We start from the raw sequence: 12,115 nt of genomic DNA, 5'->3' as shown, positions 1-12,115 counted from the left end.
ATTGGCCCCGGGAATCAGCGCTGATTGGACGAAAAACGCAGCGTACCAAACGCCAACTGTTGAAGAGCTTTACTGAGTTTGACGGCACAAATGACAAACTACATCCATAAATATTTCCTATCGCTATACAACAGCATCCGTGGCACAGGATAAAAGAGGGAAAATTATAAAGTGTTGTTTTCGCGTGTCGGCATCATCCGAGAAGGGAAAACGTGCAGACGTGGTGGATGGCGCCCTCTGCCGGTCCGGTGGCGGACGGAAGTCCGGTGGAGCCCCCGCCGCCGCCGCCGTCGCGTTTGCTCGCTTAGACGTCGTCAAAAATGCGACTGCGAGACGACGACATGGACAAGTAGCGTCCGCCCGTGGATCTGAATCGCCGACGCCGAGAAATAACGTCAGAGAAAGAAAAAAAAAAAAAAATCAACAAGCAACTTTAGCGGTAATTGAATGACACATCATTCATCTCGTTTTTGTTTTGTGTTTTTTTTTTTTTTTTTTGGGGGGGGGGGGGGAGTAGCTGATCCAAATGAGCGCGAGCTTGTTGGAATTTTGCAGCATTGGGTCCGTCGTTTGGACTGAAATCCTAAACTAGGACCCAAACGTGCCGACATCCACTCAACGTTTTGGATTAGCTTACGTTCGTTCCCTTCCTCTCTTGCTCCTTTCCAAAGCTCGGCCGGGTCGCCGTGGGCATCGGACCCCCAACTCAAGCGAGGCGCCTCTGACGTCGTGCTTCTGGGGACCTTCTGAACAAAATCGCCTCCGAAAGTCTCCCCAAAGCGGAAGACGGCGACGGTCCTCCGAAAGGCGCAAATGCACCAAAGCGCTACCAAACGACGCATTGTCGTCGTCGTGATGACGTTTGAGGACTCGAATGTGTCGCCGACTGGCATTTGGGCCAACTATTCAGTATCACAATTTGGAAATAAAAATCCCAAAGTCGCGATGAGGGAGGGGGCGACCCCAAAACGGTTTACCTTCCTCCGTCTTGGTGGGCCGCCGACTCGTCCCCCGCCGACTCGGCGTTGAAGTCCGTGGGTTCTTCGTCCCGGAGCAGCTCCGCGCGGTCGCGATCCGCTCGACCGGCGGAACGGCCGAACTTGCCCGCTGAACACAAACGCGACACGCCGTCAAAACGTCGCCGTGGCGACGAGGGCCTCGTCCGTACGCCGCATTTGGCAAAATGGAATTCGGGTGAGCCGAAACTCAAAATTGTTGCGCAAAAGCCGCCGAATGGCTTGAATGGGGATTTGCCCTTTCGCAAATGGCCACAAATCAGCTTTTTGGTTTTCTTTCGCCAACGTGAACACATCGCCTCACCCTGATGAGCCTTTTGGGGGTTCGTGCAGCCCGAAGAAGAAGAAGAAGAAGCGGGCGGCGGCTGTGTTCGGCCGAACACGGCGCCCCAAAAGAGAAGAAAACGGACGCCAATCGTGAGCTAGAAACAAACGGCCAATTTGGGCCCATTTGAAAAGGTCCGAGGCCCTCGCGCGGTACGTAAGGTGCAAAACGGGGAGGCGAGCGAGCGCTGACGTCTGTCGCCGGCCTCCGCCATCCGGTGGACGCTGCCGCCCCTGCCGCTCGTCTCCTCCCTGGCGCCGCCGTAACGCTCCTGAAAGAAAGGCGTCAAAGCCAGACCTCGCCGCCGCGCACAAGCCGTCGGGCCGGGCGACTCACGCGACGTCTGTTCTCGCCGTCCTCCGTCCTCTGGCGCTTGCGTTTCTCTGCGGACAGGCCGAGAAACGTCACGCTGGCGCGGCCGAGCGCCGCCGGCGGGGCGGGGCGGGGCGGGGCTTTACCCACCTCGGCGAATCAGCTCCTTGCCCTCGTCCACCAGGTCCGACGTCAGCTCGCTGTCGCCCATGAACTGCTGGAAGCCGAGCAGGTTGAGCAGGCGGGTTCCCAGGCTGACGTGCGCACAAAAGGCAGAGCGGAATTAGTGCGCCTGTCCGCGAAATTCAGCCACAGACACGCGACAGAACGCATTATCTTAAAGCTTGATTTTACACCACCCCCCCCCCCCCAAAAAAAAAAAAAAAAAAACATACCTGAAGTAGGTGGCGATGCACAAGATGACCACCAGGATGGGGTAGTAGATGTAGAAGCCGTCGGCCACGAAGGACAGCACGCGCATGGAGCCCATGATCTGACGCGCAGGAAGCGGACGTGAAGGACAGCGGCACCGTGGCCCGGCGGCGGCGGCGGGGGGGGGGCGCTTACCGAGGTGTAGGCCGTCTGCTCTTTGTGCCGGTGCGAGATGGCGGCGTCCATGTGGATGAGACCCAAGAAGTTGAGGCACAGCGGCGGCGTCAAGCGGCAGAAAAGCCTAACGGGGCCACGGCGCGAGTCAAGAGACCACCCGGGGGGGGGGGGGGTTAAAGGCACAGGCGAGCGACCCTCACATGCCGCTGAACTGCAGGCTGTACGCGTCCGTCTGGTGATGCGGCGCCAGGTAGTAGAAGTTGAAGACACGGATGCGGAACACCGTGGAGTACACGCACGTGCACAGGAAGAAGATGGTGATGAAGCACGCCACCTGGGGGACGCGCACAGCACAGCACCGCACCTGACCTGACCTGACCTGACCTGACCTGACCTGACGGGGGAGCGGCCATTTCGTCGTCCTCGTCGCCCGGGCTTACTTTCTCACCTGGATGTAGACGTAGTTGTAGTCGCGCTCGGCCAGCTGGATGAAGACGGCGAAGAGCGACAGGACCGGTTTGGTGCTGAAGAAGGTGCACTCGGACCAGACCACAGCGACGCTGAACAAGCCGAGGACCGCGGCCAGGACCCGGTAGGAGCCGCGCTTCAGCAGGCACTCCCAGTACCACTCTGCGGGAAGACCACACCTTGCTCAAGGGCACTTCCTTCGACGTCACCCGGATGGCAATTTCAAGTTTGCCAGTGCCCCCGCCCCGCCCCGCCCCGCCCCTTTGACGTCTCGCGGGTCATCCCCAGAAGTAGAGCACTAAAAATCTCGATGTAGCGGAACCCCAGTTTTCGGATGCCTCAGTGTTTGTGAGATTCACAATTTCTTGCCGCTTTCCTACATCCGCTCAGTTTTCGTACCCCCCAAGAAAAGCAGCCGTTCCCCTCGCAAAATTGAATGCCAAAACCTTTGACAACCCAACCCGCGCCGCGACCTTTTCGGGACTTAGCGGCCGACCTGCGGCGGGCGTGTAGACGTATCTGCGCGGCCATCCCGGAGCCTCGGCGGCGGGGAAGGTCCGCACGAAGCGGCGCGTGGAGCTGCTCTCGTTCTTGGCCACGTCCTCCAGGTGGAAGGCTTCCTCCAGGAGCATGCGCCACTGGACGCGGGTGCGATTGTGCCGCTGAACCGCGTAGATCACCTGCGCACACCAACGCGGTCACACAGACGGCGGCGACGCAGGCAAAGGCTGCGGCCGACGCTTCCACTCGCCCGTTTGTGAAGCTTGACCAGGCTCCTCTCGCTAGGGAAGGTCTGCTTGTCCTCAAAGTCCTCGTAGTCGTCCATGTTGCGGCCCATCTTGTCCTGGTAGTCCGTCGGGCACTGACGGGGGAGCGAGTTGGGGGGGGCGGCGCCGGTGTCAGACTTGCGAGGGGCGGCGGCGGCGTGACTCACCTTCCTGAGGATGGTGTCGATGCACTTCCTCAGGGGATGGTTGTACTTGACGGCCTCGCTCACCTTCCTCACCTCCTGACCTCAGCACATGTGGGCCGAAAGGGGGGCGGGGGGTTGGGGGGAACACGCATGAAATCAGATGCGTGGAGTCAGGATTCCGCTCAAATATTTCATTCATCAGCTGGAATTCAAACAATTACCGCCATCAACAGTCGAAGTGCAACGTTCAAGCTTAAAAAGAACCGCAACAACCAACTTTGGACTTGAGATCAGCACAACTTTTGTGCTGAAGATCGGGATTGGGGCAGGGGCACATGTATGTGGACGCAGTAGGAAGCTAGTACCAAGTGTGTGCCTCAGTGAATGGCGGTCAGCACGTAACAAATAAGCGGACATTCAACTGGGTCTGATTCTGGCATCCGTAGCCGGTTCTCAGGCCCCAACAAAGTTCCCCTAAAGGTTTCTTTTCACAAAAGTTGTTTTCTCCGTGGTTTTGGTGAGCCCAGCCATGTTCCACTACTGCTGACTCAAGAACGGAAGAAGCTAGAAACGAGGCCCAAAAACTGAACCCGCTCTTTGTAGGTTCGGTCGCAGGACGCAAGATTTGGTGGCTCCAACGCTGCCAAAGGGTCGGGCGGTAGGAAGGCGGCGCCTGCATTCACAAAAGGGTTGGCGCCCAATCAGTTCAGAGCTGACCTCCCATTTGCTAAATTGAGTTTCCAGCTTGAAAACCCGACAGACATTTCGAACCTAATGCTGCGTCGGTCCCGGACTTGTGGAAAGTGAACTTTCGCTTCCCGTCCCTGGCCGGACTTTTGCCTACAGGGACCGAACGCGTGTCGTCTTCATCTGTGCCGCGGCTCACCTCCATGACGTCCTCCAGGTTCTCCTCGGCGTCCGCCTTCTCCGTGGTGAGCTTGGCGGCCTTGAAGTACGTCTTGAGGAGCAAGTGTCCGTGCCTGGAGGCGTTCCAGTAGGAGCGCGGGACCTCCACCAGGCCGTAGCCCAGCAGCAGAACCAGCAGGAACAGGCCCCACGTGTTGGCCGCCGTGATGCCAATGGTCTGAAGCTCGTACCTGTTTGGCGAGCGGCGTTAACGGCGCGGGACAAGCACGGGCCGGGCTCGGGGCTCTCACCAGGACAGGCGCCACTCGGGGTGAACGGCCACATAGATGAGCAGCGAGCCGAAGATGAGCAGGTAGCTTCCGTAGTAGATGGCGTTCTCGATCAGCGCCGTCTGGACTTTCCCGGCCACCGAGAAACCGCCGGAGCGAGCGTATGACTGCATGAACGGCAGCAGCAACCTGAGTCGACATTGGGGTGGGGGGGGTTGGGGCGTCAACACCGCACGCCGGCCAACGATCTCCCACCAATCACAACGCGCTGCCCCGTCCCCCCAAAAAACAAGAAACGTTACAACGCCGGTTAGCTTGTAGCGCCCGTAATTCACAAAGGTTTGAAGGCAACAGCGGCGTTCTTGAGCACAAACAGCCGGCAATCTTTATTTCTGAACGCGGCGCTCAAAACGTTGCATTGAAAGTTGCTTTCCACGCAAAGTGGACCAAAAGCAACAAGCGACGAGACGCCGCCCAGACCGTCGGCGCGTGAAATACGCACAATCGAAGGCAGAAGTTGACATCCGCTGTGCGAAAAGACACATTTCCTTTGTTGTCTCGCTCGCAGGAGTCAAACGCGACTAAAATGACAATTTGTCATTATTTTCTTCAAATGAAATTCCGTCGCCGATCCTGACTGAACTGAAACCCGAGAGGTTTTCTTGCATTTGAGTTCAGGTAGTGAGACGAAAAATGTGGATGTAAACGTCAAAATCACAATTGCACTGTTCGCATTGACATTACAAAAATACGATACGTCAAACTGGGCAAAAACAAAAAGCCACCTGCGTTGGTTTTTGGAAACCACAAAAACATGGCACAATTGTCAAGGAAGGAGAAGGCGGTTGCAAGAAGAAAAGATGGGCAGCACCCGCAGCCGTTTCCGTCCTCCCTCTATCCTAACCACCTGTTACGATCACGCTTCCTTCTAACCCTAGCGGCACGCTACATTTAAGTGGCTAACTTTGGTTTACTTTAACATGCGCTTGAGTAACTGAACTGTAGCGTAGCGTACCGTACGGTTTCCCCCCTCCCCCCCCCCAAAAAAAAAAAAACAAAAAAAAAAAAAACACCACGATGATGTGACCATAACAGATATACTATAAAGACAACGTACCGGATACTCGCTTAAGCTTAAAACCCCAAAACGGCGGCGCCGTCACGCACTGACCAGGTGAGGCACTGCGACGTCCAGTAGACCACCCGCCAGAAGACGGGCATGACGCCATCCGGGATGTTGCTCCACGGCTCGTAGCACGCCGCTGGCGCGCTGCGGGGAAGAAGCGGGGTTACGCCGCGTCACGACGGACGTTCGCCGCGGGTCACCGACCTCCGAGCGGGTGCCGACGAGTTCCCCGACGTCTGATTGGACGGCGGTGAACCGGTGGCGCGAGTCCGGCTGTCCGTCTTGCACTGCTTGTAGATGGTCTGGAACGGGACACAGCTCAGTCCGGCCATTCGCTACCGCCGTCAAAACGGCGGAGGCGGGAGCTGACCGTGGTGACGTCGAGCGGGAGGATGAAGACGATGAGGAAGCAGAGGTACCAGGCCAGCAGCGTTCCGAACAAGACCATCCGCTGCTGCTTGCGGAAGTCGCCGTAGCGATGCAGCAGGAACAGCGCCAGGAAGAACACCACCACCATCTCAGCGCCCAGCGCCGCCCCGCTCATCTTGACCTCCCGGCTTCGGGCGCCGCCCGACCCGCCGCCGACGACGACAAACGCCGCTCACCTTTCCAAAAAAAAAAAAAAAAAGAGAACTCACTCGCTTCCGCTCGAGTTACTTCAGGTGTTACTTCCTCTCGTGTTCAACTCACTTGATATTTCGTCACTCCAGCACTTATCGGACTGGTGCCGTTACTGGAGTCATCAGTTACTTTCCTGTTATAGTTACTTGAGCATTTTGAAACTTCGTTTCAGCTCTGAGTCAACCTAGAGCCCATAAAATTTGAGCGGGCAAGGAAAAATAATCAACTGAGATGACATGGTAGCACAAGTGCACACACCCTTGTAAATTTTGCCTCATTCAGAAAGACGGCACACATTTGCCATTTAAAGTGCCTCTGACGAACCTCAAAGAAATGAAGGCGGGAGCACAAATACATATCTCTCAAGGGCATTGGTAAATACCCCGCATTGACCAAACCTCTGTGGGTGGAGGTGACTGGGGTGGTCATTTTGATGTGTGGTTTTTTTTTTTATATATATATATATTACTGAATGAAGAAATGAAAAGACTAAAGTTAAATTGGCCCTTCTCCCCCACCCCCATTCAGGGGCAAAAGAGGCAGGTGCTTGAGCGCCACATGAGGCGTGTGTGCGCACACGCCAGTGTAGTCATGCAGTGCTACACAATAAAAAAAAAACAACATACACAGCTGCTCAGAGTCTGCGGATGAATTATGAATCGGCACCGCGAGGTGACTGACGGGCCTAATCGAAGATTTGAGTCCAATTCATTCCGCCGAACGACTTGACTAAGTTGACTTGAAGCGGCAGATGATTAAAGGCCAAAGTGATTAAAGGAAGACGTCAGGATTCGTCCCGCTAGCATAAGAAAGAGCACACGGAGGCGTCTCGGCTCTTACCCCTTCTCGTCAGTCCCTTGATGGCTTTTATCTTGGAATAAAGGCAACGGCGTCCCCTGTTCGCTCGCTCGTCTGTCCGCAAATGGACGCGATTTGGGGCGCAAAATCCTCGCAAACGGCAAAGTTAGCAAGCGAGCAGGCATCGCCCGTCACATCCGGGTTGGGCCTTGACGTCACACGAGCGAGCATGCGCAGTCGAGTCCTGGCGGGATCGCGGGGGAACCAAACCATTTTTGGGCCTTTTGGGAGGAGGAGGACTGCTTGAGAAATAACGTTGTTCACCTGGCTCAGATGTTAAACTGAGTTGCTCCATATTTTATCCGGAGTTCTTGTGCTGTGCCAAATTTTAGACGTGGTATCAAATTTCAAGTACTTACTGTAACTGTACTTTCAAATATGTTATACTCTTCATACGCGACATGATTTAGAATCTTGCTCAGAAACTGCGGCCCGATAATAAAGAAATGAATTGAATGGTATTTTACTGGAATAAATATATGGGAAGAAAATCTGTCTCTTCCCCAGCCTCTACCTGATGACAGCCAAGAAAGTTCCAAAGAAGTCATCGATTCTGTCCAACTACTGATCATGTTGTTCAAAGATACAAAATGTCTTTTTGCTGTGTTGAAAGATTCATTCGTTTATTTTGGCAAAAGTCGACAAACTGCTTGTTCTCATGGGAAATCCTCGCTGTGTTGAGTCATTCGTTTATTTTGGCAAAAGTCGACAAACCGTTTGTTCTCACGGGAAAGCCAACAAAACTTTTGAAAATAATCTCATTCTATCGACATCCCAAGATGTCAATTTGCCGGCGTCTTTTGCCGCTTTGCGTTGCTTCGGCTGTCCCCCCCGTTTGCCCCCCCTCGACGAAACCCTCCCGCCCTGGAAAGACAAACATTTCTCGTGTGTTGGTGGGCGAAGCAGCGCTTCAGAATCTTTGATTGATGATTGACGGGCGCGATCGATGGCCCGGCTATTTTGAGCAGCCGGGCGGTGCATTCAAGTACGGCGTGGACATGTGGAGGCCCACGCTCCCATTTGCGCTCTTGAACTTCATCCCCGTGCGCAAATATTGACCCTCGCTCTCGGCTTATGAATTCATTTCTTTGTTTGGGTTTGACTTTGTCTTCCGCTCCGCCGGTTGGGTCGCAAAGGCCTTTTTTTATTGTGGCGTATTTTTGTAACGTGTTCATAGTGTGCGTGACCTTTTGTCGGGCTTGAAAGGAACACGTGTGTCACGACCTTTGACCCTCGCGTGTCCTCATGGGTGGGGGGGCCGCCGACCCCGGTCCCTCCCTCTCAGCAAGCGTCCGTGCGGCACAAGAGGCCAACGTTTGCGCAAGTTGACGTCGCTCGCTCAGGTAAAAGTGGACTTTTCGTTTTTTGCACTTATTGCAGAAATATGTGCATATGCATGATATGCTGGGATATTTTATTCAAGCCACCACTAAAGGATATTAGTCACGGGGGGGGGGGGGGGGGGGCAGAAGTTTCTCGATACGTGTTCAGTGGAAAGTTAACTTGACACGCACAGCTAAAAGCGCAACCATTAATCAATCAGCAATGAATATTAACATCACATATTAACGTCAACGTTTTCAAAGAGTGATACTCACCTCCCATTGGAATCATGTCATATTCTGTATTCATACTCAAGAATCTCCGAGGCTCAGTTTAACAGTCAGCGATCGGGCTTATCTATTGAGCAGAATGGACTGCGAAGTCAATATTTCACATATTGTGCAAAAAAAAAAAAAGGGACAAAAAATAGCAACACCGCAACGTAGATCAACCCTAAATATGAGCGTTTAACGTAATGCGCAACCAACCAACAAACACAAAAGTCAACATCATAAAGTTGTTTAATCTTTTCAAGAATTCAGCATTGCACGGCGCACAGCATTCTGGGAGCCACGCGGCTTGACGTCACTTGTGCTCGCCCAAGCGGGAGCTTTCATTCTGACCATTTTTGCTTTGCTCTTTTTTAAAATTGATTTCATGGTTTGTTAGCACGCTTGGCTCACACTTGTGAGGTTGCGGGTTCAAATCCGGCCGGGCCCGTGTAGCTTTTTTGCGGGCGCTACGCGTTCCTCCCGCATCCCAAAACAATTGATGACATTAAATTGTTTGTAGGTGCAATTGGCCGGCGACCACTTCAGGGCGTACCCTATGAAAGATTCTTTGGGTAATTGTTAGGAAAAATGGGACGCGCGTATCGGGGACAACTAATTTTATCCAAACCTTTGCTGAAGCGTAGCTCACGCCGGTAGTGGGTGCCAGGTGACCTGAGGCAGCGGGGGTACAGCGGTACACCCGGGACTGGTCGCAGCACACGCACGGACAACCGAGACTTGGCGCTTACGGGCACCGGAGTGCCTAGCGGTACACCCGGGACTGGTCGCAGCACACGCACGGACAACCAAGACTTGGCCTGGCTCCAATGTTTTTGGGACGTACCTGGAGCTTTTCTCCACGTACTCCGCTTTGCTCCCATGAGAAGAAGGGACGAGGGCGGATTTGAACCCGCAACCTCGCAACAGATGTGCGGAGCCAACCCATTTCAACCGATGAATCGGGTCTGTGAGAGTTTTGAGATCTTGTGTCCTTCAACGGCATTTCAAAGAAGTGTTGGAGTTTGACGCCACCATTTTCTCTTTCAGCACAAACTCATATTTGCTCTAAATGTCACTTACCGGCCTCCGTGACTACTAATTATCGGAATCGGCCTGGAAAAATAGCAGAGCGGTCTCGCGCTACTCGCTAGGCCGCGCCCCTTAAAGGCACACATCGTCACTAGAGTGCAGTTGGCTACATCGAGACTTTCGGCAAATCTCCATTCCATCAAATCATTTTGTTGACCGACGTTGAGATATTTGTGTCTGGGGCCAAAAATGGAGAATCGGTGAAACGACGAGTATGCCGAGTAGCAAGTACTCCTGGTTGCACGTCGAGTTTTTGGTTGTGGGGCGTCAAGAACATTTTTCACCACTGTTTGTCCCTCAGGGTGATGCTAAGCTAACGTGCTAAGCGAGGCTTTGTCGTCAACATGCCGACGGACGTGGCGCCGCCCCTCTCGCTGTCGCAAGAGGACTTCGCGTACGGGCCCGCACCTCGAGCCCGAAGCCCCGTCGTCTGCCGCCGTGAGCGCCAAGCCAAAAAGACCAAGAAGCGGGTGACCTTCGCAGACCACCGAGGTCTGCCCCTCGCCAGGGTCAAGGTTTTCTACCAGTTCAAGGACACCATCCGCATCCCCGCCGGCATCCGCTTCGAGTCGGCGGACCGGGAAGACGACGACGACGAGGACGACGACGAGCTGGTCCTGGACTTCGCCCAGCCGGGGGGCGACGAAATGCTCTTTCGCCAGAGTCTGGACAGGACGTGCGTGCGCCTGGAGAAGTGCGTGCTGAAGGAGCGGACCCTGGTGGGAACCGTCAAGGTCAAGAACTTGTCCTTTGAGAAGCGGGTGTGGCTGCGCGTCACCTTCGACTCGTGGGCGAGCCACTCGGACGTGGACTGCGCCTACGTCGAGGACTCGTACCCGAGCTCGTACGCCGACACCTTCTCCTTCCGCCTGGCCTTGCCGCGGGTGCTCGACCTCCAGCCCCGCGTGGAGTTCGCCGTCTGCTACCAGGCGGCCGGCGCCGAGTACTGGGACAGTAACCGCGGACGCAACTACCGCATCCTCCGGGCCAAGGACGAACGCGCCGGCCGGTTCCGCTTTGGCGTTCGCCCGGACACCTTCGGCGGGCTGGCCTGCGGGCGCGGGATCCTCCCCGAGTGGCCCGGCTACGCCGGCTACGAGAACGGCAGACCCTACTACTGAACGGCGGCCTTTCGGTCGGCCCAGGTTCTTTTCGTCGCCGAGAACAAACGCCGATGACAGCAAATGTCATCTGGTATGGCGTGGTCGAAAATTGGTGATTATTTTCAATACGCAAAAGCCTTCTTTATAATAAAGACTTTTAAAGCTCTTTTGAGTGTTCTGCGTCTCATCACGCGGGTCGGGGGCCAGCTGGAGCCCATCCCAGCTATCTTTGGGCAAAAGCCGGGACAAAATACCCTAAAGTGAGTAGCGCTAAGGCTTCAAACACTAAGCGAGAGCGAGTCACTGTCATAAAATGCAGTTTTTTTGTATCTTGCTGCCAGATGACTTGATTTATAGTTGGATTTTTCCAAATAGGTTGCCTCGTGGATATTTTGCGTCCCGATGACCCGCCTCCTTGAGCTGGCAGACCAATGACGTGGAGTTCCTGGAAAACAATGACCCCCGCCGTGACGTCATCGACAGAGGCTTTAGCACTGCCCCCTAGCGGACGGAGGGCCTTCTCGCACGTGTCAACCCGTTTGCCTCCAAACTAAACCGTGAACGCGCGTGCAGCCTGATCCACAAACCCGCTATAAGAAACACTTGAACATTTAATATTTACAAATTCATCATGATAAATGCACGTAACATTTTTAAAAGATGAACCATCTTCACCAGAATCAGCTTTATTGGCCAAGTATGTAAAAACACACACTCCGGCAGTCGGTTCGGGATTAAGGTTCCGCCTTCTTTGGACACACAAAATGCTATGAAAATGCGGCCAATCTTCATAACTTCAACTTTATATTTTCAAAGGCAATGTGAAATAAGAGCACATGTATGTATTTATAAATGAATATTTTATATTGTGATGTGCATGACATTTCACAGTTACAGTGAAGTAAGTCGTCTGTACTATATGGAGAAAAAACTTCGAGGTGGACTGACCGTAAAAGTCATTTCGGACTAGCTGACGTTACACGTTTAATGCGATGCGGTAGAGT

General features: G+C 54.1%; 2 protein-coding genes across 5 annotated transcripts; one reads left to right on the top strand and one right to left on the bottom strand.

The window, feature by feature from the left end:
* Positions 1-54: 54 nt before the first annotated feature.
* Positions 55-7,531, bottom strand: lmbrd2b (LMBR1 domain containing 2b). 4 transcript variants are annotated; one of them, XR_009792271.1, is made up of 20 exons: positions 7,307-7,530; positions 6,536-6,650; positions 6,216-6,450; positions 6,050-6,147; positions 5,891-5,989; positions 4,741-4,908; positions 4,470-4,680; positions 3,605-3,679; positions 3,422-3,532; positions 3,167-3,350; positions 2,651-2,832; positions 2,403-2,536; positions 2,221-2,326; positions 2,049-2,146; positions 1,804-1,907; positions 1,678-1,724; positions 1,534-1,612; positions 978-1,107; positions 638-902; positions 55-368 (listed from the first exon to the last, which is right to left on the bottom strand). XR_009792271.1 is itself a non-coding variant. In XM_061801162.1 (19 exons), the coding sequence occupies exons 3-19, from the start codon at positions 6,387-6,389 to the stop codon at positions 305-307; spliced, it is 2,064 nt and encodes a 687-aa protein (XP_061657146.1). In that variant the 5' UTR covers positions 6,390-6,450; positions 6,536-6,650; positions 7,307-7,529; the 3' UTR covers positions 55-304. The 4 variants fall into 4 exon arrangements, 1 of the variants encoding a protein (XP_061657146.1); XR_009792273.1 differs by lacking the exon at positions 7,307-7,530 and adding an exon at positions 7,093-7,204; XR_009792272.1 differs by lacking the exon at positions 6,536-6,650 and having other exon boundaries at positions 7,307-7,531.
* Positions 7,532-8,587: 1,056 nt separating this feature from the next.
* On the top strand, positions 8,588-11,499 carry LOC133490932 (protein phosphatase 1 regulatory subunit 3B-like). Its single transcript, XM_061801656.1, has 2 exons — positions 8,588-8,667; positions 10,310-11,499. Exon 2 carries the CDS (start codon positions 10,353-10,355, stop codon positions 11,127-11,129), a length of 777 nt encoding a protein of 258 aa, XP_061657640.1. The 5' UTR covers positions 8,588-8,667; positions 10,310-10,352; the 3' UTR covers positions 11,130-11,499.
* Positions 11,500-12,115: the final 616 nt, after the last annotated feature.

This window comes from Syngnathoides biaculeatus, chromosome 17 (genome assembly GCF_019802595.1).
Source record: "Syngnathoides biaculeatus isolate LvHL_M chromosome 17, ASM1980259v1, whole genome shotgun sequence".
Lineage (NCBI taxonomy): Eukaryota > Metazoa > Chordata > Actinopteri > Syngnathiformes > Syngnathidae > Syngnathoides > Syngnathoides biaculeatus.
Note: the sequence above shows the minus strand (reverse complement) of the source record. Positions and strands in the feature narration are given on the sequence as shown.

Coding starts and splice junctions, on each gene's coding strand:
- lmbrd2b (XM_061801162.1), bottom strand. CDS start 6,389: ATGAGCGGGGCGGCGCTGGGCGCTGAGATGGTGGTGGTGTTCTTCCTG. Junction 4,909..5,890: donor ACGTCGCAGTGCCTCACCTG/GTCAGTGCGTGA, acceptor ATGTCGACTCAG/GTTGCTGCTGCCGTTCATGC. Junction 2,327..2,402: donor AGCCTGCAGTTCAGCGGCAT/GTGAGGGTCGCT, acceptor TGGCCCCGTTAG/GCTTTTCTGCCGCTTGACGC.
- LOC133490932 (XM_061801656.1), top strand. CDS start 10,353: ATGCCGACGGACGTGGCGCCGCCCCTCTCGCTGTCGCAAGAGGACTTC.